General features: G+C 44.3%; 1 protein-coding gene across 1 annotated transcript in view; it reads left to right on the top strand.

Annotated features, from left to right (window-relative positions):
- The window catches only part of BAX (BCL2 associated X, apoptosis regulator), a 106,050-nt gene that overhangs the window by 49,995 nt on the left and 29,818 nt on the right, over positions 1–26,237 (top strand). Inside the window, exon 3 of the mRNA XM_073602233.1 lies at positions 19,862–20,017. Within this exon, the coding sequence (XP_073458334.1) occupies positions 19,862–20,017 (156 nt within the window). The remainder of the gene's footprint in view (positions 1–19,861; positions 20,018–26,237) is intronic.

Here is a 26,237-nt window from a genome sequence, read left to right as displayed (position 1 = left end):
ATAGCCCCTTTTCCTTGAGCTAACCAGCTGCCCCTTTGCGTGTTCTCTGCATGTTTCGTGATGAACAATAATAAGTTTCTATAAACAAGTATTTTATCTCATGAATATGTACTTAAACATACATCTACTCTCTATATTACCAAATAGCCTCTTTCTGATACATTGTATTTATCCCACATATAGTTTTACCCTTCTGTCCCCTGTGATTGCATTATATTGGCCCTATCGGTGTTCTAGCGTTTGTGGTTGGTGTGTACGGGGGCCCAACCGAGCCGGGGGTCTCATGGGGGTAAGCATTCTATTTATTGCTGTTTTAGATGGACATTGCACTTATCTTTATGTAAAATTACACATTTGTGTATTGTCTTTGCCATTATAATGTACTTTATTTGTTATCTATTATAATTTTCTATCTTTTTAGAAAGTATAAGAGTGTTGGATGATACCACCTTTCAGTTTGCATATCCCTTGAAAAAGCAAAACTGCGAAACATGTCGGGCTAGTATGCAACTATATCATCTTTCAAAACGAGTATACACTCATACTCTGACCACTGTAATTTTACTGATACTGTAACTTTGTGAAGTATGTACAAACTGTATATCTGTAAAATATTTTACTGTATTTTTGGAAATGCATTTTGCCTTTTATTTTCTGTGTGATGTGGGCACTCCACACAAATTGTTTTCAGCTCTAGTCTACACATTTTAATTGTATGCTGGTATGGTTTTGCACGTGCGTAGGGTAGGAACAAAAATTCTTGCTAGTAATGTATAAAACACATGAAGCAATAGTTTTAATGGTTTTTTACAAGCTTAAATGGGCCTGCTTCAATACACATATGTGCCATGTGTCCTGTGTGTGTATTTTTTATTTTTTTTTAACCCCTCACTTTCCTGGCCACTGCACGTAAATGACCGGGTGGGTGCTTCGCCTTTCTGACTGGACCGTTTCGTCAGAATGTGCGCTTCGCAGGGCCTCAGGGCCATGCAGTGGCTCAACCACACCACATCACAGATTGGGACATGGGTGCTGTGATTGGACCTCACGATCATGTGATGGCTGTGTCCAATCAAAGCCATCACAGTGTAAACAGACATGTGTCTGTGTCAGTATTCCTGCCGAGCTCAGTGCGGGGGGGTGGGAGGGTTATGCTGCAGCCTGTTATGTTCTCTGTGTAACTGATGATTTTAGTGTTCAGCTACACAGAGATCACACAGACTGCAGCCATCCCCCCATAGTACACCAAGCACCATCTGTCCAAGTGTCCCATCAATCTCTGTACCAGTCTCACGTCAACACCTGTCACAGCATACCAGTGTCCCACCAATAAATAAATCACATTTAAAGCGCCTCTATCCCCCCATGCTCCTATGCAAAGGCGAACGCACACGTTGGTCCTATACAGGGTGGATTTAAATAAAGTTGATTTAAATCATCATTTTTAAAGAGCAACTGTCATCTCTGTCCCGCAGCAGAGGCTCCTCTCTTGTTGACTCACCGACAGTCCCATTCTTTTTAGTGGGATGGCTGGTGATGTGGCAGTGACAAAACGACATGGCGGAAGCAGGTGAGTGGATGCCCGCTAACAGTTGCTTCTATGATGGATCTGAAATGACAGGTGCTCTTTAAATGTAAGAACTTATTCTTGCTGTTAGAATCTTTAACATTTGCAAACAAAATGAAGGTTTCCTATTTAGAATAAGCTGTCAGGTTACTAAAACAGCGATATCAAAACCGATTCAATCATACATAGATGTAGTGTACATAGATTTGCAAAACAATGGGATAAAGGAATATTCCTGAACTGTTTTATCTCATGGTTACTGTGAAATTGTGTGAATGCATGCATCAATGCAGTACATGTTATCTCAGCTTGCAGAGCTTGGATTCATTGAATGAGTTTACCAAAAATGTAAATATTGCACACCTTATGCTACAAAACCAAGATCCATTTAATTGTGAATAAACTAAATTATTAATTTAGTTAATAAAACCCATCTTTAGATTTTTACTCCCAAAAGCATTTTATTCAAATAAATTTGATGAAAGTCCTAAAGATTTAATTAAAAATTTTTTAAATCATTAATTTTTTTTTTATCCACCCTGATCCCATACACATACATAATCTTCTTTTGCAAGTATGCTGGGGCCTTTTGGTATATCTCCTTGCAGCTTGGAAGCTCAGGCTCTTCCTGGCAGTTTCCACTCTAGACCTTTGGGTCAAGCATCTTTTATAGCTGCCCCTTGTGGTATTGCTGCACCCCTTGTGCATCCAATTGCTACCCTAGTAGTAATCTGTCTTTGAGAATGGTATATCATTCATTTCCACTAACCTCTCCGCAATGAAGTCCCATTCCATTAAGCTTGGTTATACGCTTTGTGGTGGTTGACTTTTTTCAAGCCCTATCCCTCTATTGAGAGATTTTGTAATTTGCAAGATTGGCTGAGGTCACTTCCTTCTACATGCTTGCCTTGTGAAAGCCTGATGATCGGTGTTAAATTTTTTTTTTTTTTTAACAAACAAAGGTGTTTTATTGTTGTCATATAGGTTGAATAAAAAAGCATATCCATAGGTACAGTACATATCACATGGAATACATTTGTGTACATACAGGTCCAGAAAATACAGTGAGCAAGTACAACATGCATCAAAAGTTCGCATACAGGGTAGCATGTGGACTAGGTTAAGACAATCTGCACAGTTGACTAGTAGTATACCTTTTTACAGTTACCTATCTTAGAATGTGATGTCCTCACCAGTATGCTAGTCAGAGGTCCATGGAGCCCAAACTTTTTCATATTTCCACTTACAGCCTCTGTTTAAATATGTAATCCTATACATGGGTAATGCAGCTTTGATCAGTGCCTTCCAGGAGGAGATGGAGGGGGGGTCTAACAGAATCCATTTGAGAAGGATTTCTTTTTTTGCATAAAAAAATAGGTATGCAATTAGTAGTTTTAAATGATGTGGTCTTTGTTCGTCATCGTGAACTCCCAGTAATGCCAACTCAGGTGACATTGGGAGTGCCAGTTGCAGTCTGGAGTTAACTTCCCCAAAGACCTTCCTCCAGTAAGTGGAAATTACAGGACAGTCCCAGAACATGTGGAAGAAGGTTCCTATATGTGCTTTACATCTGGGACACACAGGGTCTTTGGGTACATCCTGTGAAGTCTTTGGGGCGTATAATAAATCCTATGCAAAAATTTTACCTGTATTAACTTATCTCTAGAGGAGATAACTAATTTGGGGCCATATTTCAGGCAGTCCTCCCATCCCTCCCTAACTAGTGAGGGTATATCACTGTGCCATGTCTCCCATAAATGTTCTATCTTGGGGGACTCATTGCCCAATAACGCACCATACAGTGTATAAAGAGGCTTGGTTAGATCTCCTGGAGCCAATAGTTCCTCTATAGGATCAGCTTTGAGTGTGATTGGGCTCTAGTGGCATGTTTAAGCTGTAGGTATCTGAATGCCATCCAGGTTGGTAGATTATATTTAACCTTCAGATCCACAAACTTCAGTAAGGCAGCCTGGGGCATGATGTGGTCCAGTGTCGTAATGCCAAACCTGGCCCACAACTGTGGATCCGGAATGGAACGAAGTTGTGATAGGGTGGGGTTGCCCCACAAAGGCTGTGCCGGAGCCTACTGATCCGGCCACAAAAAGCGCCGCCGGGCAGCGGTCCTCCCCCGCCACGTCACCCTGGTTGGTCCCGGTGTCGTCTCATATGCCCTCGGTCCTCCCCCACCACGTCACCCTGGTTGGTCCCGGTGTCATCTCATATGCCCTCGGACCCCTGTATGGGAAGCTGCGGAGCCCAGCGAGGGAGCCCAAGCAGTTCGCCTCTAGGCACACCGCCGCATTAGATCTAGCCCCCTGGTACCACCACTGGACTGTCACTAGCACCGCTGCCCAGTAGTAAACTTGAAAATTAGGTAGGGCTAATCCGCCCAGATGGGCAGATAGCCAGAGCGTGGATCTGGCCAACCGCGGTATCGCCCCATTCCATATAAAGGAACCTATGCATTTATTTATCTCTTTGAAGAAGCTGACTGGGATCCATATCGGGCAGTTTCTGAATAAATAAATTTGGGTAGTATGATCATTTTTAGTAGGTTAATGCGGCCTATCAAATTTAGTGGCAAATTTGACCATATTGAACACTTGGATCTAAGGGTCGACAAAACAGGCATCAGATTTTTCCCCAAGAAGTCTGAGTGATGTTTCGTCATCTGGACCCCCAAATAACGAAATTCCTCATCCAAGCGGAGAGGAGTGGAGGCCGCCCCATGGATGGCTCCCTCATCTAGGGGGAAAAGAATTGACTTGGCCCAGTTAATCCTTAGACATGCTGGTAGGTTAATTGGATCCTGTCTAAATTGTCCCCAGTATGTATGAATGTGAGTTAGGGACCTTAGATTGTAAGCTCCTTGAGGGTAGGGACTGATGTGAATGTAAAATGTAAATGTAAAGTGCTGCGTAAATTGACGGCGCTATATAAGTACCTGAAATAAATAAATAAATAAATAAATAATTTAGTCGACTGAATGAATACTATTTTAGTCAACTAAAATATGACTAAAACAACTGAGATGACTAAAATACAACTAAAACTAAAATGGCATTTTACTCTAGACTAAAATGGGACTAAAACTAAAATGCCGTTTTAGTCAAAAGATTAAGACTAAAACTAAATTTAAATTTAACTTCAAAATTAACACTGGTCTGTAGAACATGTTCATACCTCAATACCAACAATAATATATTAGATTTTTCACTCCAGCAGTATATAATAAGCTTGGAAATTGTAGAGAAATGTTAACTAATACATTACAATTTAATTACACTCGTTCGATTTTAGATGACTAAAATGAGTTTGTCGACTAAAATGTACTGGAGATTTGGTCGACTAAATACGACTAAAACAATTGCAGAAGCCTAAAACTAAAATGCCATTTTAGTACTAAAACCAAATTGAAATTTGCTGCCAAAATGAACAATGCTGATGATGCAGGGGATGTAGTTTTGCACCCTACCGGTGCCCCTGACCCTTAATTTCTCTCCTAGTGACTTTCTTTCTGGGCATCCCCTTTGTGAAATGCTAAAGAGACCTTCACTTCAGTCCATGTTCTAAATCTTGTCCCTGCTAAATAAAGGATCATATCATCTACAGCCCTGGCTAAACGTTTTCAGAATGACACAAATATAAATTTTCCCAGTCATCTTCCAGGACGGCTTACAGAGAGAGAGAGGCTCCTCCTACCTAGTACAGGAAATACGTGATCCACATTATAAAAGACCGCCCATAGGCCATTGCCCCTCAGTATTGTGGTTTTTTTTCTCTGACCAGAGAGAAACTTCAAGCAAGTTGGTTATTTTGTCTGGCCTACGTGCTAGGTAGCAGGGGCCTCCCGGTGGCCAGGTGCCTCTGACAGGGACAATGCTTCTGGGAGCTGGTTGGCTTGGGTCATCCAGGGCTCCTCCTCTAGGGTCTCATGGTTGTGTAAGAAGGGACCCCCTCTCGTCTCCCTGTTTGTACCTTCAGTGTAAGGTGCCGTCTTGGTGCAGGAGGATGTGTGCTCAGATGAGTCCATCCCTGGTGGTAGCGTGCCGACAGCAGGCTGGTCTCTCATAGCAGGTGGTAGCCTACTTATCCTGGATCATTTCAGCTGGTGTAACCGCTCTCTAGTTATAGGGTTGAGTCACATAGGGCATTACAGGTCCTGGTCGTGGGTGTTTGTGTTAGTGATCGTAAAGGCTTGTTTAAAAAACAAAACAAAACCAAAAAACAAACATGTAATACTTTGCCTCCTCTGTGCAGTGGTTTTGCACAGAGCAGCCCGGATCCTTCTCTTCTCGGGTCCCTCTTTGCTGCTCTTAGCCCCTCCCTCCTTTTGAGTGCTCCTCAGACAGAAGCTTGCTGCAGGGGGCACCAAGCCGGCCAGGTGGGGGGGGGGGAAGATCGGGGGCTTTCTTGCCACAATGTCAGGCCATTTCCAGCAACAATTTTATTCTGGATCTTATCAATCACAGATACAGAATAGAATTAGTGGGTTGTCCTCAATAATTTATTCCCACAATTTTACCAAGAGAGAAAGAAAAAGCGGTTGCCATGTCTTCTCTCCTTCAAACTATCTTCGAGGAGGATGTGATAACTTACATCCCGCCAAATCAAAGGAAGGGTGGATTTTATCCCCATGTCTTCCTCAGGAAAAAGCCATCAGGAAAATATGGGCTGATCCTAAATTTGAAACAGGTCAACGCTTTCGTCAAATACAAACGGTCAAGATGGAGTCGATTTACACCACCATGGAGTTGTTGATTGACCACAGGAGTTTTTATGGCTTCATTAGATCTAAGGGATGCATATCTGCAAATCCCGATTTGAATAGAGTCCAGACAATACCTTTGAATCGCAGTGAAGAACAAGTTCAAAACCCTGTACTTCCAATTTAACTCTCTGCCGTTCGGCCTAACGTCAGCGCCACACATTTTTACGGAAGTGTTGGCGGAAGAGCTGCAAATTCTGAGGGCGGAGGGGATTCAAATAATCCCTTACTTAGACGACCTATTGATATTTGCAGATTCCGCGAAAGAAGTGGAACAGAACATGAACAGGACCATCGTACGCCTCCAGCAGCTGGGCTGGCTGGTGAATTGGGAAAAGTCGCAGCTAGTCCCTACCCAAAAAATAACATTCCTGGTGTACACAATAAATTCAACGTTATCCAAAATCTTTTTGATGGGGGAAAAAAAAAATCATGAGGATAATTTGAGGCCAGCGACCTCTGTGCTTGTGCGGAGACCTCAATACAAAACATGAGGATTCTTGGTTTGATGACGGCGGCCATCCCAGGGGTTCAATGGGCCCAATTTCACATGATAGCTCTGTAGTTCTTTATGCTCTCGATCTGAAATGGGAAGGAGGAGTCGCTCCCAAGCCGGGGCGAAGATCCCTCAGGAAATAAAACTGTCAGTCAGGTAGTGGCTAAATGCAGAAAATCTTTCGGTTGGTTGTCTTTGGTCGCAACACCTTCCAGTGACAGTCACCACGGATGCGAGTACAAGGTGCAAGGGGTCTGGAACAATCAATTAGACCACTTCTCTTCCAATGCGAAAGAGCTAAAAGCTACTCAGAAGACCTTAGTGGCTTTCGGCCCTACCCTGATGGGAAAACGCGTACAAGTCTTCTCGGACAATATACCTAACGTGAGCTATATCAACAAACGGGGGTACGAGAGCAGCTGGCCTAATGAATATAGCAGAAAAGATTCTGGGATGGGCGTAAGTAAATCTTCTATCCCTATCTTCTGTGCACCTGAAAGGAGAACTAAAGCAGGGAAACTGTTGCAGACAGAATGGTGTTTAAATCAACCCGTGTTCAAACTAATTGTGGCAAAATGGGGGAGTTTGCGACTAGAGTAAACAGGAAAGTAGGCCGGTTCCTCTCCCTTCAAAGGGTTCAGCTCAGTATGGGCATAGATGCCCTATCGCAACCTTGGGAGCAGACCTAATGTATGCGTTTCCTCCATTTATGCTCATACCAAAAATTCTACGAAAGATAAGAGCCTCAAGGGCGAAAGTCATTCTAATTGCCCCGTTTTGGCCTCTGAGGGATTGGTTCCCAGGACTGTTAAAACTCAGCACCATGGATCCTTGGAGACCCCCCTCCATGCCCGACCTCATTCACCAGGGAACAGTGAATCATCCGCAGGTGGACCGTCTCTCTCTGACAGCCTGGCTACTGAAAGGGACCTTTTAGAGGGGCTGTCAGGAGGAGTAATAGTTACTATCCTTAAAAACAGGAAAGCTGCCGCCAATACTATATACAACAAGATCTGGAAAAAGTTTGGCTTACAATAAACAGAATCTCAGACCTATGATCCCAGGGGTTCTAGAATTCATCCAAGCAGGTGCAGACCCAAACCTTGTAGTCAGTATCCTCAAGGTACAGGTATGACTCTATCAAGCTTCCTTAAAGGGGTTGTGAAGACTCGCGTTTTTTCACCGTAATGCATTTATGCATTACGGTGAAAAAACATCCGACAATATCGCGCCCCAACACCCCCCCCCCCCCCGTTTTACTTACCTGGGCCCGTTCACCTGCCACACTCGCCCCCGTTGTCCTCTTCGCAGCTCAGCCTGGCCGTTGATTGGCTAGAGTGGATTGATTGAAATCAGCCCAGCCAGTAGCTCGCGCTACTGCCGGATGTATCACGGGAGCGCGCCCGCAAGAACTAAACACCATGCGAGAGAGCTCGCATGAAGGTGGTTAGTTCTTGCGGGGAGGAGCTTAGACAGCCGCCGAGGGACCAGGTTCGGGGCCACTCTATGCAAAACGATCTGTATAGTGGAGGTTAAGTATAACATGTTTGTTAGTTTAAAAAAAAACAAAATGCCTTTACAACCCCTTTAATCATGGGCTAGTATAAGAACCCGTAATCAAAAGGTTTCTCACAGCTATAAGTCAAAACAGGCCTCCCAAATGTTGGAGGTTCCTCTATTGGGATTTATCGGCGGTACTGCAGAGTCTTTGCAGGAAGCCATTTGAGCCACTGGAAGACTGCTCTATAAAACTTTTGCCCCTAAAAACAGTCCTTTTAGTGGCACTTGTATCTGCTAGGCGGGTCAGAGAAATTCAAGCCCTCTCAATGGCGGAACCATTTTGCATAATATCTCAGGACAAGTTTATCTTTTCTCTTGACCCTGCTGTCCTGCCCAAAGTAGCCTCCACCAATTGGAAGAAATAGTAGTTCTGTCTTTTTGTGGTAATTGTAAAAATAAGGAGGCCAAGCTTAATAATATAGACGTGAGAAGATGTGTTATTGCGTATATCGAGTGCACCAAGGAGTGGAGATCCTCCATGAGTCTGTCTGTACTGTTCGCCGGTTCCAACAAAGGTAAAAGTGCAAAAATACTATCGGCAGGTGGAAGAAATCGGCAATCATAGAAGCCAACAAGACAGCATCTCTACCACCACCAACAGGAGTCAACGCTCATTCCACAAGAGCAGTATCTACATCTTGGGCTGAAAGAGCCGGAGCTTCGCCCCTCCAGATATGCAAAGCGGCAACCTGGTCCAGCTTTCATGTGTTTTGTAAAGCGCTATAGGCTGGATGTGCTTGCAAATCAAGACCAGTCGTTCGGCAGTAAAGTGCTGCAGGCTGTGGTCCCGCCCTGATCAGGTAGTTTTATTTGGTCCTTTCTCTAAGCTGTCCTAGAAGATGACTGTGAAAAAACAGGGTTATTACCTGTTAACGCTCTTTTCCAGGAATCTTCCAGGACGGTGTCAGTCGTGTCCACACCCCCCCCCCTTGTTTTTTAGCAATAATTATGTAAAGCTAATATGGTTACACCAATGACCGTGTTTATTATTTTATCCCTGCCTTCAGTTATTTGTTAATACTGAGGGGCCATGGCCTATGGGTGGTCTTTTATAATATGGATCATGTGTTTCGTGTACAAGGTGGGAAGAGCCTCTCTGTAAGCCATCTTGGAAAACAGAGTTAACAGGTAATAACCCTGTTTTTTCACAGTCTGCTGCTTGTGTTTTCAGATATTTTTGTCAGATGTTACTATATTGAAGTCTAATTACAAGCATTTCATAAGTGTCAAAAGCTTTTATTGACAATTGCATTAAATTGACTGTAAAAGTTAGGTTTTCTTTTTTAAATAACAAACGTGTCATACTTGCTTCCTCTGCACAAGGGTTTTTCACAGAGCGGCACCAATCCTTCTTTGCTGGGGTCCCCCGTCGGTCCCCCTGGCTGCTCCTCTTTGTCGGGTGCCCTCTCGGAGAAGCGCTTACTCTGTGTCACTGGATTTGATTGACCGCAGCGGGAGCCAATGGCTCCTGCTGCTATCAATCTATCCAATGTGGACCCAAGACAGCAGCTCGAGCTGCTGTGCTCGTCTACGTCGCTAGAACGATTGGGTTCAGGTAGGTAAAAAGGGGGCTGCTGCAGGACAGGAGGGTTTTCACCTTTAATTCATAGAATGCATTAAGGTGAAAAACCTTGAGACTTTACAACCGCTTTAAGTTTATGCAAAGAGTCAATATTTGCAGTGTTGACCCTTCTTTTTTCAAGACCTCTCCAATTCGCCCTGGCATGCTAACAGTTAACTTCTGGGTCATATCCTGACTGATGGCAGCCCATTCTTGCATAATCAATGCTTGGAGTTTGTCAGAATTTGTGGGGTGTTTTTTTTTTTTTTTTTTGTTCACCCGTCTCTTGAGGATTGACCACTATTATTGTTGGCCAATCTCTCTTTGCAGTTCTTGATGATCCCATAAATGGTTGATTTAGGTGCAATCTTAGTAGTAGCAATATCCTTGACTGCAATTTTTTTTTTTTTTTTGTTTTACCAAAAATATGTAGAAGAATACATATTGACCTAAACTGATAAAGAAATTGTTTGGTTTTTTTTTTTTTAATATTTATTATAGCAAAAAGTAAAAAAATATATATTTTTTTAATTTGTCTGTCTTTTTTTGCTTATAGTGCAAACAATAAAACCGCAGAGATCAAATACCACCAAGCTCTATTTGTGGGAAAAAAAGGACATCAGTTTTGTTTGGGTACAGCGTCGCATGACTACGCAATTGTCAGTTAAAGCGACAAAGTGCCGTATCGTAAAAAATGGCCTGGTCATTAAGGGGGTACATCCTTCCGGTCCTTAAGTGGTTAAGCAACATGTAGCTCGCTTACAGTGCATCCGGAAAGTATTCACAGCACTTCACTTTTTCCACACTTTGTTACAGCCTTATTACAAAATGGATTAAATTCATTATTTTCTTTAGAATTCTACAAACAATACCCCACAATGACAATCTGAAAGAAGTATTTTTGAAATCTTTGCAAATTTATTAAAAATAAAAAAACAAAAAAAAAATCATAAGTATTCACAGCCTTTTCCATGAAACTCAAAATTGAGCTCAGGTGGATCCTGTTTCCACTGATCATCCTTGAGATGTTTCTAAAACTTCATTGGAGTCCACCTGTGGTAAATTCAGTTAATTGGACATGATTTGGAAAGGCACACACTTGTCTGTATCAGTTCCCACAGTTAACAGTGCATGTCAGAGTACAAACCAAGCCATGGAGTCCAAGGAATTGCCTGTAGACCTCAGAGCCAGAATTGTATTGAGGCACAGATCTGGGGAAGGGTACAGAAAAATGTTTGCGGCATTGAAGATTTCAATGAGCACAGTTGCCTCCAGCATCCGTAAATGGAAGAAGTTTGGAACCACCAGGACTCTTCCCAGAGTGGGCCGTCAAACTAAGCGATTGAGAGAAGGGCCTTAGTCGGGGAGGTGACCAAGTATGTGATGGTCGCTCTGACAGAGCTCCAGCATTTCTCTGTGGAGACAGGAGAACCTTCCAGAAGAGCAACCATCACTGCAGCACTCCACCAATCAGGCCTGTATGGTAGAGTGGCCAGACTGAAGCCACTCCACCGTAAAAAACACATGACAGCCCGCCTGGAGTTTGCCAAAAGGCACCTGAAGGACTCAGACCAGGTGAAAAAAAAAATTCTCTGGTCTGATGAAACAAAGATTGAACTCTTTGACCTAAATGGCAAGTGTCATGTCTGGAGGAAACCAGGGACTGCTTATCACCTGGCCAATACTATCCTTACAGTGAAGCATGGTAGTGGCAGCATCATGCTGTGGGGATGTTTTTCAGCACCAGGAACTGGGGGACTAGTCAGGATCGAGGGAAAGATGAATGCAGCAATGTACAGAGACATCCTTGATGAAAACCTGCTCCAGAGGTCTCTGGACCTAAGACTGGGGTGAACGTTCATCTTCCAGCAGGACAACTACCCTAAGCACACAGCCAAGATAACAAGGGAGTGGCTACAGGACAACTCTGTGACTGTCCTTGAGTGGCCCAGCCAGAGCCCAGACTTGAACCCAATTGAACATCTATGAAGAGATCTGAAAATGGCTATGCACTGGCACTCCCCATCCAACTTGATGGAGGTCCTTCAAAGAAGAATGGGAGAAACTGCCCAAAAATAGGTGTGCCAAGCTTGTAGCATCATACTCAAAAAAGGCTTAAGGCCAAATTGGTGCCAAATGTGTTTCAAAAAAGTATTGAGCAAAGGCTATGAATACTTATCTACATGTAAAACAAAGGGTAGGTGGGTATCAGCGTTAAGCGAATAAAACCTATAAAATGTGAAATAGCAGCCCGCACAGTTCGTTGATAACCAAACAAGATAAAATATAGTCCAAAATGCAGCGCTTATTCAACCATAAAGAGTTCATTCATTGAAGATGAAGAAAATATGAAGAGCCCTTCACTGCTTCCAGTGTGTGTCAAATCTGCTTACCAGACAAAGCCTCTATAGGATCAGTCATCCAACGGGAGATAATCACCATTAATATAGTTTCCCAAGTCCGGGCAGGAGTCCTAGGATATCAAACCTCAGCATTTCAGCATTCCCCAAGACTTAAAAGTAAAAAGCAAGGCAGCAAACAATAGTGAAGCCCGTAAGGCAAAAGGAAACATTTATTAGTAGTTCACTTAGTTATGCAGTAAAAAAGATCATGGTAAGGGCTTCACTATTGTTTGCTGCCTTGCTTTTTTCCTTTTATGTCTTGGGGATTGCTGAAATGTTGAGGTTTGATATCCTATGACTCCTGCCCGGACTTGGGAAACTATATGAATGGTGATTATCTCCCGTTGGATGACTGATCCTATAGAGGCTTCGTTTTACTTGTTGGAGTGTGACACCCACATTGCCTATGATTAGCGATTTGATGCTCATCTTAATCATTGTCTGGTAAGCAGGTTTTGACACTTTTATGTACATGTGATTTTTTTTTTTTTTGTTTGTTTTGTTTTTTTTGTTTATTTCTAATAAATTTGCAAAGGTTTCAAAAAACTTCTTTCATTTTGTCATAATGGGGTATTGTTTGTAGAATTTTTGAGGAAAATAATGCATGTAATCCATTTTGGAATAAGGCTGTAACAACAAAATGTGGAAAAAGTGAAGTGCTGTGAATACTTTCCCGATGCACTTTATGTAGTCAGTACCGCCCTCCACTGCCCGTATCTTATAAAAAACACCACCATATCTAGGACTATATTCTATCTTGACTACATAAGTGGGCTAAATGTATCCTGTTGCTATTGAAGGATCCCTGTTACACATAGAGCACGTGTCCTTTCTCCTTCCCCTCAATTCGTATGTGGGTTACACTCAGAGGGTAGTCCTGTGGTTTTTCTGAGTTTCTGGGAACTGTATTGATGATGTGCAGACTGGCGTTACGTTAAGCACTTTTTGGCATATGTAATGAAGAACCACCTTAAACCATTTGGGTTGTCCTACAAAATTCCTGACCCCAGTGGATAGATGTACTGGACTGTTGTAGATCTGAGGCCCCTGCTTCTGACCCCAAGATTTTTTGCACGACGCATGAAATTTCAGCCATTTTAATATTCCATACCCCAGGGTCCCAAAGAAGCTATGTTTTGAACAAAACGAGTTGACCGCCTAGATTTGGACAAGCGCACCTGTACTACATTGTTTGACTCAATTTACTTGATTTAAGGTGTCTGTTTTTTATCATCTTATGGTGTATATATCGGTCCTTCCCATCTAGGTTTATCGCCTTATGGATTTTAGCTATAATGTAAATGTGTTTTTAATTCCTTTGTAATAAACAGGTGAATTTTTATCATACATTGTCTCACGTATGTGTCGATAAAGTTGCCAGAGTATTTTGCGTCAGGAGGAATCCTGTCGCTTTTGTTTGGCAAGAGAATTATTGGTAGTTTTGTAATTTTACATTTTTACTCGTACCCAGTTTCTTTACTTTCGCAAATTTGTCACATTGTTTTCATCTGGTCCAAAACACTATGTATGTCTTTCTTGTAACAAGTGGGTATCAATTTTGTAAAAACTGTGCTGTACCTGAAATTGAAGATATTTTATAATGGCTGTTATGGGAAATATAAAGCTGAATTCCAGGCATGGTTTGTATTGTTACTTGCCCAGCTTGAACCAATCTCTGTACAAGCAGAGAATCACTGTAATAGCCACTGCTACTAAAGTGATCCTTGCTGTCATCTTGGTCCCCTTGCAAGCACATATCTAGCTGCATAGTAACCACGGGTGTAGCAGCTCTGCATGATTGATCACTATTTGACGAGCTAGGGATCCAGACCACACTGCCCAGCTTCTCCACCGCCCCCAGCCGGAGAAAACCTTGCATTCATTTAGAAAAATGCTAGGTGTTCTTTGAATGGTATCCATGCTGCATGATGAAGAGATCTTTATGAAAGCGTGGTATTTTATTTTAATAGTCACTTGATACATGTCCTAGTGCTCTTCAAAAAATTGCTATTGACTTGTTTGAGTAAAACAGTGTTTTCCAAATCGTCTTTCAGGACAGCACCCGAGAGATCATGGCTCCTCCTCCCACAGGAAACACCTCATCAATTAGGTCTTTAAATTGGAATCCTCCACGTTGCCTCATCAGTTTTTTGTGTTTCCTCCAGCTGGAGGAACACCTCTGGTGGGAGCCATGATCTCTCAGGTTATCCTGGGAGACACAGGTTCTCACCTGATAGGTCTTTTTAGGCTAGGAGAGTGAGCCTCCCACTTGCCTCTTATATGGATGGTCCCGTGGGCTCCCTCTCCCTCTTCCGTGCTCGGGGAGAGCCTGTACGTCCGGGGGTGCTGTCTAAAAATTTTTTTGGCCTGCAGGTGGCCGTCCTCTGTTCCCTTTTTACAGAGGGAACGAGCGGTGGCGGCCGCCATGTTGCTGGTGGCAGAAGAGCGCTTCAGCCACGTCCAGGCAGCACTTCCGGGTCGGCGCGTGCGTCATTTCCGGCGCAAAGCGCAGTGGGAGAGGGCAGGGTCACCTGGCGCCTTATTTCCGGTTCCAGGTCAGCGCAGCGGCGTTTTCGAATCTGGAACCGGTCGTTCTACCACGCACCGCAGACAGCTATGGATAGCGATGCAGCGGAGAAGGGGGCAAGCCAAGGCGCCAGCAAGGCTAAGGTAAGGGACTGTGTCCTCTATTACCCTGGGCCGTTTTCTCCTGTGGGGGGGTTACTCACCCCTTCCCCCCCCCCACCCCCCTCTCAGAAGGTATGTTGCAGTGGCTAGATTTAGTTATCTGCCCTACAACAGGGGATTAGGTGGTGGTGGCTTGCTGGGCACATGGAAATGAGAGGTTTCTTCCTTAGTGCACCTGGGTGTATTATTTGCGCTGTATTACAGCCTTTTAAGCGTGGTTGCTTGTCTCTTTTCTGTTTGTCCAGGCCAAAGGTTCTGCCCAACCAGTCAAGAAAAGGTGCCCTGTTTGCAAAGAAAAATTAGGCGATGCTTGGACCAAAACGCTTTGTGCAGAGTGCATTACAAATTTGGTCAAAGAGGAGACTCCATCCGTTTGTGGCGACTTAGTGTCAACAATAAAGGATGAGCTCCGGGCCACCTTTCAAGCTTTTAGGTCAAACCTAAGAGAGGAGCCAGGTCCCTCTAGGGATCCTCTGGTTCCGCAGCCATCTTCAGAACCCCAGAGCGGTTCTCAAATAATTTTTGGGGGTCCAATATCCCAGGACGCTTCTCAAGGGTCCGTTTCCCTCGCTCCAGATGATACAGATTCTGAGGAGGAGGAAAATGAATCAGATACCACTTCTAAATACAAATTGTCACTAGAAGAGGTGGGAGGACTCCTGAAGGTAATCCATGCCACTTTGGGGATAGAAGAGGAAAAGAAGGAACTCTCCCTGCATGACCGCATGTATGCTGGTTTAGGAGATTCAAAAGGTCGTTCTTTTCCAGTCCATTCAGTTATCACTGATATGATTAAAAAAGAGTGGCTGGAACCTGAGAAAAAGCCTTTCTTTTCCCGGGCTCACAAGAAAAGATTTCCATTTGAAGAAAATCCAGATTCTATATGGAATAAGGTTCCAAAATTGGACTCTGCCTTTTCCCAGGTCTCTAAGTCTACGGACCTAGCCTTTGAGGATATGGGCACTCTGAAGGAGCCCATGGACAAAAGGATGGACCTGCTTCTTAAAAGAACCTGGCAATCAGTAATGCACAATCTGAAACCAGCAATGGCAACAACCTGTGTTGCAAGGAACTTAGATCACTGGGTTAACCAGTTGAAAGCCCATGTCATAGCAGATTCCTCAAAACAGGAGATTCTAGACTCTTTTTCAACCCTGTCGGCAGCAATATCATATATTGCAGATGCGTCTGCGGAATCTATCCGCATGTCAGCAAGGTCAGCAGCTTTGACAAATTCTGCCAGAAGGGCCTTATGGCTGAAGACGTGGCCAGGAGATGCTGCATCTAAAAATAGATTGTGTGGTATTCCGTTTGCGGGTGATCTGCTATTTGGTTCAGAGCTGGAGTCCATTCTTGACCGAACGGCAGATAAGAAAAAGTCGTTTTCAGTTAGGAAGAAACAGATGCAAACCCGTAAGCGTTTCTTTCGGCCCCAAAAAGGTCAGCAGGAAGGGAAAATGCAGGGCAAGAGGAAGTCATGGTCTTCTCCGAAGCCCAAAGGTAGGGGTGGAGTGCTCTTCAATCCTCCTGCGGCCTCCGCAAAACCACAATGACTCTGTCAAGGTCGGGGGAAGACTACAGGAGTTTCTTCCTCAGTGGAGAGCCATTTCCTCAAATCAATTCGTTGTAAAAATGCTCTCCCAGGGGTATGTGATAGAATTCACGGAAGAACCTCCAAGAAGATTCCTGGTGACAAACGTCCCAAGGGACGCAGTCAAGGCTCTCGCCATGAAGTCCTTAATTCAGGAACTGAAAAATCAGAGAGTCATTGTTCCGGTCCCAGCGGGGGAGTTCTTCCAGGGGTTCTACTCACACGTCTTTCTGGTTCAGAAACCTTCAGGAAAGTTCCGTCTTATCCTGAATCTCAAAATGCTGAACAAATCGGTAGAATACAGAAGGTTTCGGATGGATTCAATATTTTCAGTAAGAAACCTCCTGTACCAAGGGTGCTATATGGCATCGATAGATTTACAAGATGCCTACCTCCACATTCCTATTGCCGCCAGGTCGCAGAAATATCTGAGGTTAGCACTGAAAGAAGGGAAGAAGGTGGTACATCTGCAATTCAGAGCACTCCCGTTTGGTCTGTCATCATCCCCAAGGGTCTTCACGAAAATAATGGCCGAAGCTCTGGCGCCTCTGCGTCCAGAGGGGATCTCAGTTATTCCTTATCTGGACGACCTGCTGTTTTTTGCCCAGACCAGAGAAGGTCTTCAAGAAAACTTGCTCAGAGCCCGTGTTCATCTAGAATCCATGGGGTGGATTTTAAACCTTCAAAAATCAAATCTGATTCCCTCACAGGAAGTATTATTCCTGGGTTTCCGTATCAACTCTTTAGAACAAAAAATTTTTCTTCCAGAGGAAAAACAGAAAAAGTTGATTCAAGTAGTGTCATTGCTACAGTCCAATCAAGTTCTGTCCATCAGGAAGGTTATGTCAGCATTGGGAACCCTGACCTCTTCCATTCCGGCCATCCAGTGGGCAAAGCTCCATTTCAGACCTCTGCAAAGTTTCCTGTTAAAAACCTGGAATCACCAGCAGGATTCACTAGATTCATTAGTGAAGATCCCTACTTCAGTAAAAAGAAGTCTGTGGTGGTGGAAGAACCAGACAAGGTTCTCAGAGGGGCTGTTATGGTCCTTCCCAACTCAGGTGAGGTTGACAACAGATGCCAGTTCCTGGGGTTGGGGGGCTCATATGAGCGGCCGGTGGGCCCAGGGCTCGTGGGACACAAGAGATGCCCTGAGGTCCTCAAATTGGAGGGAACTAAAAGCTATAGAAATGGCCTTACTGACCTTTGCGAAAGAAGTCCAGGGGCAACATACTCAGATCCTGTCAGACAACGCCACGGCGGTGGCTTACATAAACAGACAAGGGGGAACCAGAAGCAAGGTTCTGCAGAGTTTGGCAAAAGGCATTCTGAGTTGGGCAGAGCTCCATACTCTGTCCTTATCCGCGGTCCATTTAAAAGGGACCCTAAACAGAGTGGCGGATTTCCTAAGCAGGAACCAGATTTTAGAAGCAGAGTGGCAATTGAATCCAGAAGTCTTCCAGTTAATAGTGCAGAAATGGGGGCGCCCAAGAGTGGATCTCTTTGCCACCCAGGAAAACTCGCAAATGTCTCGCTTCTTCTCCCTGGACAGGAACGAGACATCACTGGGAGTGGATGCTCTGGCACAAGATTGGAAGTTTCACCTATGTTACGCATTCCCCCCGTTTCAGCTTATCCCTCGGGTCATAGCGAAAATCAGGAAGGAGGAGACAACAGTGATTCTCATCACTCCTTTCTGGCCAAAAAGGCCTTGGTTTTCATCCCTTCTCCAGATGCAACAAGAACCTTACTGGCACCTTCCGTTAAGAAAAGACCTTCTGTTACAAGGTCCTCTATTTCACCAGGAAGTAGCAAAACTAAAGCTCACGGCCTGGCTACTGAGGAGCAGCTCTTGAAGAGGAAAGGTTTCTCGGATAGGTTGGTAGCTACCCTTCTGTCTAGTAGAAAGAAGGTTACAAGAGCAATCTATTCCAAAGTCTGGAAAATCTTCAACTCCTGGTGCACAGCATCTGACAGATCTCCAAAACAAGTTTCTTCTGTGCTTGAGTTTCTGCAAGAAGGGGCGGACAAGGGCTTAGCGGTCAGCACCCTCAAAGTTCAGGTTGCTGCGCTGGGGGTATTCCTGGAAAAATCCATTTCATCAGAACCCCTAGTAATAAGATTCTTCAAAGCTCTTACCAGGTCTAGACCAGTGGTAATCAAAAACTGTCCAGCATGGGACTTATCGGTTGTTCTACAGGCCCTGACCAAGGAACCTTTTGAACCCATTAATTTAGCCTCCCTGAAATTTATTACTTTGAAAACAGTATTTTTAGTGGCTGTTACAACAGCTCGAAGAGTCAGTGAGCTGCAAGCCTTATCAATCAGGGAGCCTTTCTTTTCCATTTTTTCAGACCGAATTGTTCTGAAGACGGATCCTAATTTTTTGCCGAAGGTCGCTTCGATCCAGAATCGAACTCAGGAAATAATACTTCCTACCTTTTGTTCTAATCCATCGGGTAAGAAGGAAGAAGAATTCCATACCCTGGATGTTAAAAGAGCAGTCTTGAGTTACTTGGAAAACACTAAAGACTTTAGATGTTCAGATGCTCTGTTTGTTTTATTTTCCGGTAATAAAAAAGGAAGACAAGCTTCTAGAGCAACCATTGCCAGATGGTTAAGAATGGCTATCTCAGAAGCCTATTCCCTTACAGGTCTGGAGAGTCCATTAAATGTCCGGGCTCATTCTACAAGAGCTTCCGCGGTGAGTTGGGCAGAAAAAGCTGGCGCCACCCCCGAACAAATCTGTAAGGCAGCTACTTGGACAAGTCTGACAACCTTTGCCCGTCATTATAGGTTAGATCTCATGACGGCTGGGGACCAGGCTTTTGGAAGGAAAGTCTTACAGGCTGTTGTCCCACCCTAAATGGAGTAAGTCTCGATTATCCTCTCGGGTGCTGTCCTGAAAGACGATTTGGAAAATTGCAAGTTAGACTTACCGGTAACTTGTTTTCCAATAGGCTTTCAGGACAGCAGTAACCCGCCCTTTGTTTATGCTAATGCTGTAATACTATGATATAACTGTCACTTATGTGTTGCAGCTGGGGCTGGAGTTCTCTACAAACAACTGATGAGGCAACGTGGAGGATTCCAATTTAAAGACCTAATTGATGAGGTGTTTCCTGTGGGAGGAGGAGCCATGATCTCTCGGGTGCTGTCCTGAAAGCCTATTGGAAAACAAGTTACCGGTAAGTCTAACTTGCAATTTTCTATTCCTTTCCCTTCCAGGTTTATTGTGGATCGGGTTCAGCGAAACCCAGTGGCAGCCAATGCAGAAGTTCCAGAGCTCAGAGCAGTGGAGTCGACAAACCCATCTATGAAGAACCTGAGTGAGTGCTTACGCAGAATAGGTGATGAGCTAGATGGAAACATGGAGCTGCAGAGGTATGTCTATAGCTATATTCCTATAGAAGTTTTGTAATTTTCTGCAACAAGTACTTTATTGAGATCTTCCCCCTGGTCGCTGCACATGCTTTCCTTTTTATGATGTCTTTTTGGTTATCAGGCTCCATTCACACCTAGGCGTTTGGAATCTTGGGTGGAATCGCCGCGATTCCAGAATTGCTGCAAAATGCGGGCGCAATTGCGATGCCATTACTTGTTAATGGCACCCCAATCGCAACACGCTACGCTGTCGCTCAAAAAGGAGTATGAGCTTCTTTTGGGTGACAGTGTAGCACGTTGTGATTTTTCTGTGATTGCAGCACGGTTTATTGCCTGCTAGCCACTGCAAAATCGCAGTGGGGTGCCATTAACAAGTAATGACATCGCAATTGTGTGCCGCATTTTGCCACGATTCTGGAATAGCAGGCAGAATCGATGCGATTCTAGACGCCTAGTAAATAGAGCCTTATTTGAAAATATAAACCTTTTAAGCCAATAATATAAAAAAAATTAAAGCTGAACACCAGGATAAGCAATTATATAAATGCAGGAGGCATGTATATTCTTGGTGACCTTTGTGTATTTCTTAACCTCCCTGGCGGTTTTCCCGAGTCTGGCTTGGGGTTAAATTTCAGCACCATTAGTGGTAACGCCGAGCCACACTTGGGATTGCATTCCAGGATCCTGCGATGTCCCCCCCACTGTGTCCGCGGGCTCTGTCCTCCGCCCGATGCCTCTGTGCCGGGCTCCGTTCCCTTTGAGCGTCGCGACACACGGGGGCAGAGCCCAGCAGCAAATTCAATAAAGTGAAAAATCATAATACAGTACAGTGTAATCTTACAGATTACATTACCGTATGAAATTATTTCACATCCCTTTTGTCCCCAGTGCTTTGTCCAATGCCCTGCATGCAGTTTTATATGATATATAGTGTTCTTTCTGCCTGGAAACTGGAGATTGTCCATAGCAACCAAAAAGTGTCCCTTTACGTCAAAAGTGGTTTTAGACCAGCTAGAAAACAGCGATAATAAATCAGAACACTTGCATAATTGAGCGATAGTAAATCGTGGGGAAATTAATTTTATTATTATATTATTATTTTTTATAATTATTTATTATATTATAATTTATGATTTTGTGTTTCAAACTTTATCATACCCGGATATCTACTAGACTCTTGTTTGGACAGATTTAAGTGTGTTATTGCAGGCCTACAATATAAAATGCCAAATTTCTATGCAAAATAATTGTACCGCTTTGAGACACAAAAATCTGATATAATCATACCGACAGGGAGGTTAAAGCAGAACTCTGGGATTTTCAAAAAATCCCCCATTAGTACACCCACCCCCCTGTGAACTCGCCCACTTCATAAATCACACCCCTCATTCTGCAGCCAGCAAGCCATACATAACACATGGTATGGTAGGTTATAGCCTTATAAATGCAAACCAGTGCCGAATGTCAGGGACCACCAGTGTAAAGCCGAGATTATTATTACTGTTATTATTATTATTATTAGACATTGCTTGTATGACACAGCAGGGCTCTCCCGCGGTATTGGGTATTATATGAGAACACCGATCGCTGATGTTCCGCCTCCTTGTATTATGCTGGCGCACTGTGCCAATACCGGAGGGAGGCGGACATCAGCAATCGGTGTTCTGATATACTATACCTGACACATCGGGACATCCCCGCTGTGTCATACAACTGATTTATAATAATAATCGCCACTTTGCACGGAGATAACGATAGGCGGTGCGGCGGGGACAGTGGAGGGGCGGCTTGCTGGCAGGAAGGAGGAGGAAGAGAGAGGTGGACACCACCTCCATGGGCGGCACAGACCGGTGGCTGTGAGACCCCTTCTGCCCATACATGTCTGCCTCCTCCCTGTTCTTTCAGAGGACTACAAGGGAGTGTGTCAGACCGCTGGCTGAGCTTAGCAGAGGGATAGCAGCCAGTGGTCTTACAAACAGGATGTCAGCAGGCAATAATGGTTTTTCAGCAAGTTCAGCAGCCTATTACAGAGGAACTACAGAGCTCAGAAGAACATGGGTGGCAAACTTGGTGAAGGTAGGAGATAAGCAACGAGAACATGGAAAAATTATTTTTGCCCGGAGTTCTGCTTTAAACATCTGTTCAGTAATCCAGTGTGAAACTGTTCAAACTGTTAGAAATCGTGTGTGTAGTTTTCTACAGGCAGCCGATAGCGGTAGAACTTTCTGAGCCCAACCCCCACAGCTCTTCTTTCAAGGGTAACTCCACTTTCCTGGGGAAAAGATAATGTAGGGTGTACAATTGAATGTTATTAAAAATTACCTTTTTCTATTCGCAGCTCTGTAATTTTCTGAAAGTGCAATACAGTATGGCTACCTGGAGGTGTTCTGTACACAAAATATGTACAGTACGTCCCCCAGAAACATAATTTCCTGCTTGGGTGATTGGCTCACTGATTTTCCCAGACGTCTGCACTAAGATACAAGTCAGATTTCAGGCACCCCCTGCAACAAAAATGTCATTTTTGGTGAGATACTTTCAATAGGAAATCTAAAGGGATGCAGGCCCAGCAGCTTTCCCCATTAGAGCCCTGTAGGTGCACAGCTGGTTGATAATTATGAAACCACTCCCATTAGACTCACTCCGCACATGGGCACAGAGGAACAAACAGTGATTTCTTTAGAATAACAAAAGGTAGGAATCTGCAACAAAGTTTGTTAAAATCCTTGTAATGTTTTTTTTTCTCAACAGAAGTGGAGTTGCGCTTTCAGCACAGGCTTTGTTCAGTACAGTGATCTCACCACATTTATCATGGTGGCAAATGAGGAATATATGTTAATGATGCCATTCTGAAAAATCTGTATGGTGCCTGCTTTAATTTTTTCAGTGGAGTTCAGCGGTTTATCCAATGGAGCAGAGGAGGGTGTAACCTCTGGTCACGAAACTGCCTCCATACTCTGCACATTTTCCAATCTTTGCGTTTCCCTACAAAATTTAAGGATTCATTCACATGGGGGCAGAGGCCCATACAGTGTGCAAGAATCTGACACAATGTGCTTGCATTCAACCTATGAGAGTCAATGAAGATGCAGTGGCTGCATAAACTCCCCTGCACATCCGAGTTTGACATGGGTGCTGGGCTTAGTCTCTTAAATCCTGCCCAGAGATGAAGACCCCATAGTTAGTGCAGGGCTTGTGACCTTACTTCTGTCCCCAGGTGCTGGCACTTCTATGCCTTAGGCATAGAAGTGCCACTTTAAATGGTGTGCTGCAGATATGGAGCGGGAGTGCCATCTGTTTTAATTTGGGGCTATTTTCCCAGTCTTCTCACACAGCTGCTACTTAACCCACACGGCTTCCTCTTCAGTGGCTTTACCGCGCATGCGCTTGCTATTTTTATATTCTCTCTGCATGCTTCTCTTGGCAGCTGACACTCTGGAGTGCCACATTAGAGCACAGTAATCTCTGGATGTTTTAGTGACTGGAACAGAAGACTTATTTATTTGCTCTGCACAGCAGGGAAGGCCATGAGTACCCCTTTTTACCCCTAGTCATGCCTGGATGAGCATTTTGGCCCGATGGTATCCTTTCAGGGCAATGCTGTACTGTCTCACTTCAGACCATTGCAGCTCAACATTTTTTGGCAGCGTGGGAAAAACAGTCCCATGCTTCTGACCTGCAAGACCAGACTCTCCTTGACTTGGGGGATTTTCAACACAGCTGGCTGAGCTTAGCAGAGGGATAGCAGCCAGTGGTCTTACAAACAGGATGTCAGCAGGCAATAATGGTTTTTCAGCAAGTTCAGCAGCCTATTACAGAGGAACTACAGAGCTCAGAAGAACATGGGTGGCAAACTTGGTGAAGGTAGGAGATAAGCAACGAGAACATGGAAAAATTATTTTTGCCCGGAGTTCTGCTTTAAACATCTGTTCAGTAATCCAGTGTGAAACTGTTCAAACTGTTAGAAATCGTGTGTGTAGTTTTCTACAGGCAGCCGATAGCGGTAGAACTTTCTGAGCCCAACCCCCACAGCTCTTCTTTCAAGGGTAACTCCACTTTCCTGGGGAAAAGATAATGTAGGGTGTACAATTGAATGTTATTAAAAATTACCTTTTTCTATTCGCAGCTCTGTAATTTTCTGAAAGTGCAATACAGTATGGCTACCTGGAGGTGTTCTGTACACAAAATATGTACAGTACGTCCCCCAGAAACATAATTTCCTGCTTGGGTGATTGGCTCACTGATTTTCCCAGACGTCTGCACTAAGATACAAGTCAGATTTCAGGCACCCCCTGCAACAAAAATGTCATTTTTGGTGAGATACTTTCAATAGGAAATCTAAAGGGATGCAGGCCCAGCAGCTTTCCCCATTAGAGCCCTGTAGGTGCACAGCTGGTTGATAATTATGAAACCACTCCCATTAGACTCACTCCGCACATGGGCACAGAGGAACAAACAGTGATTTCTTTAGAATAACAAAAGGTAGGAATCTGCAACAAAGTTTGTTAAAATCCTTGTAATGTTTTTTTTTCTCAACAGAAGTGGAGTTGCGCTTTCAGCACAGGCTTTGTTCAGTACAGTGATCTCACCACATTTATCATGGTGGCAAATGAGGAATATATGTTAATGATGCCATTCTGAAAAATCTGTATGGTGCCTGCTTTAATTTTTTCAGTGGAGTTCAGCGGTTTATCCAATGGAGCAGAGGAGGGTGTAACCTCTGGTCACGAAACTGCCTCCATACTCTGCACATTTTCCAATCTTTGCGTTTCCCTACAAAATTTAAGGATTCATTCACATGGGGGCAGAGGCCCATACAGTGTGCAAGAATCTGACACAATGTGCTTGCATTCAACCTATGAGAGTCAATGAAGATGCAGTGGCTGCATAAACTCCCCTGCACATCCGAGTTTGACATGGGTGCTGGGCTTAGTCTCTTAAATCCTGCCCAGAGATGAAGACCCCATAGTTAGTGCAGGGCTTGTGACCTTACTTCTGTCCCCAGGTGCTGGCACTTCTATGCCTTAGGCATAGAAGTGCCACTTTAAATGGTGTGCTGCAGATATGGAGCGGGAGTGCCATCTGTTTTAATTTGGGGCTATTTTCCCAGTCTTCTCACACAGCTGCTACTTAACCCACACGGCTTCCTCTTCAGTGGCTTTACCGCGCATGCGCTTGCTATTTTTATATTCTCTCTGCATGCTTCTCTTGGCAGCTGACACTCTGGAGTGCCACATTAGAGCACAGTAATCTCTGGATGTTTTAGTGACTGGAACAGAAGACTTATTTATTTGCTCTGCACAGCAGGGAAGGCCATGAGTACCCCTTTTTACCCCTAGTCATGCCTGGATGAGCATTTTGGCCCGATGGTATCCTTTCAGGGCAATGCTGTACTGTCTCACTTCAGACCATTGCAGCTCAACATTTTTTGGCAGCGTGGGAAAAACAGTCCCATGCTTCTGACCTGCAAGACCAGACTCTCCTTGACTTGGGGGATTTTCAACACAGCTCTGAAGTCGGGGAAACCATTTTCTCTAATCTTCTTCCAGGGCAGCATCCGAGAGATAGGCTTCTCCTCCCTGAAACAGGAAACACATTAGTCCACCATTATAAATTTTGTAAGCCTTACCTGAGTGCCACAGTTGTTTTGTTTTTCCTCCGGACCTACAGGAGCTGCAAAAACGTTTATTATTTTCCAAGTCTCTGTGCTTGTTGCAGTAGACTCCCTATCTAGCATCCCATCCAGCCCAGCGGGCCTTGGGAGGGGGAGCAATTTGAGCAAACCGCTCTGCCTGAGTTTTCACCCCTACAGAGGGGTCTGCAACCATCCCCCCAAGCTGGAACGCATGCACTGGCATTCTCCCCCGGATACCGCTCTCTTTTCTGGTGGAGGCACCTGTCTGCTGCTAGTCCATCTGACCGCAAGTCTGCCGTGAGCGGCAGCCGCACGCACACAGCTTCTCTATCGCTGGTCCGGCCGCTTGCCGCCGCACCACTGCGAATGGCGCCCACTGCACTCTGCAGTCTCTCCCGGCTCATCTCCCTAATGGAGGCCCCACAGGGTGTACCAAGATGGCACCACCGCCAGAAATGTCATTTCCGGTCACTCAGTTCCAGCCGGCGGCCATTTTTTCGAAGACTGGAAACCTTCTAAGGAAACAATAGAGCGGGGCACTTCCTGTGACGTCATTTCTGGGCGGCGGCGCAAAATTTAAAAAAA

The sequence above is a fragment of the Aquarana catesbeiana genome, linkage group LG10, assembly GCF_042186555.1.
Source record: "Aquarana catesbeiana isolate 2022-GZ linkage group LG10, ASM4218655v1, whole genome shotgun sequence".
Classification (NCBI taxonomy): Eukaryota; Metazoa; Chordata; class Amphibia; order Anura; family Ranidae; genus Aquarana; species Aquarana catesbeiana.
The sequence above is the reverse complement of the archived record's forward strand: the minus strand, read 5'-3'. Positions and strand labels throughout refer to the sequence as shown.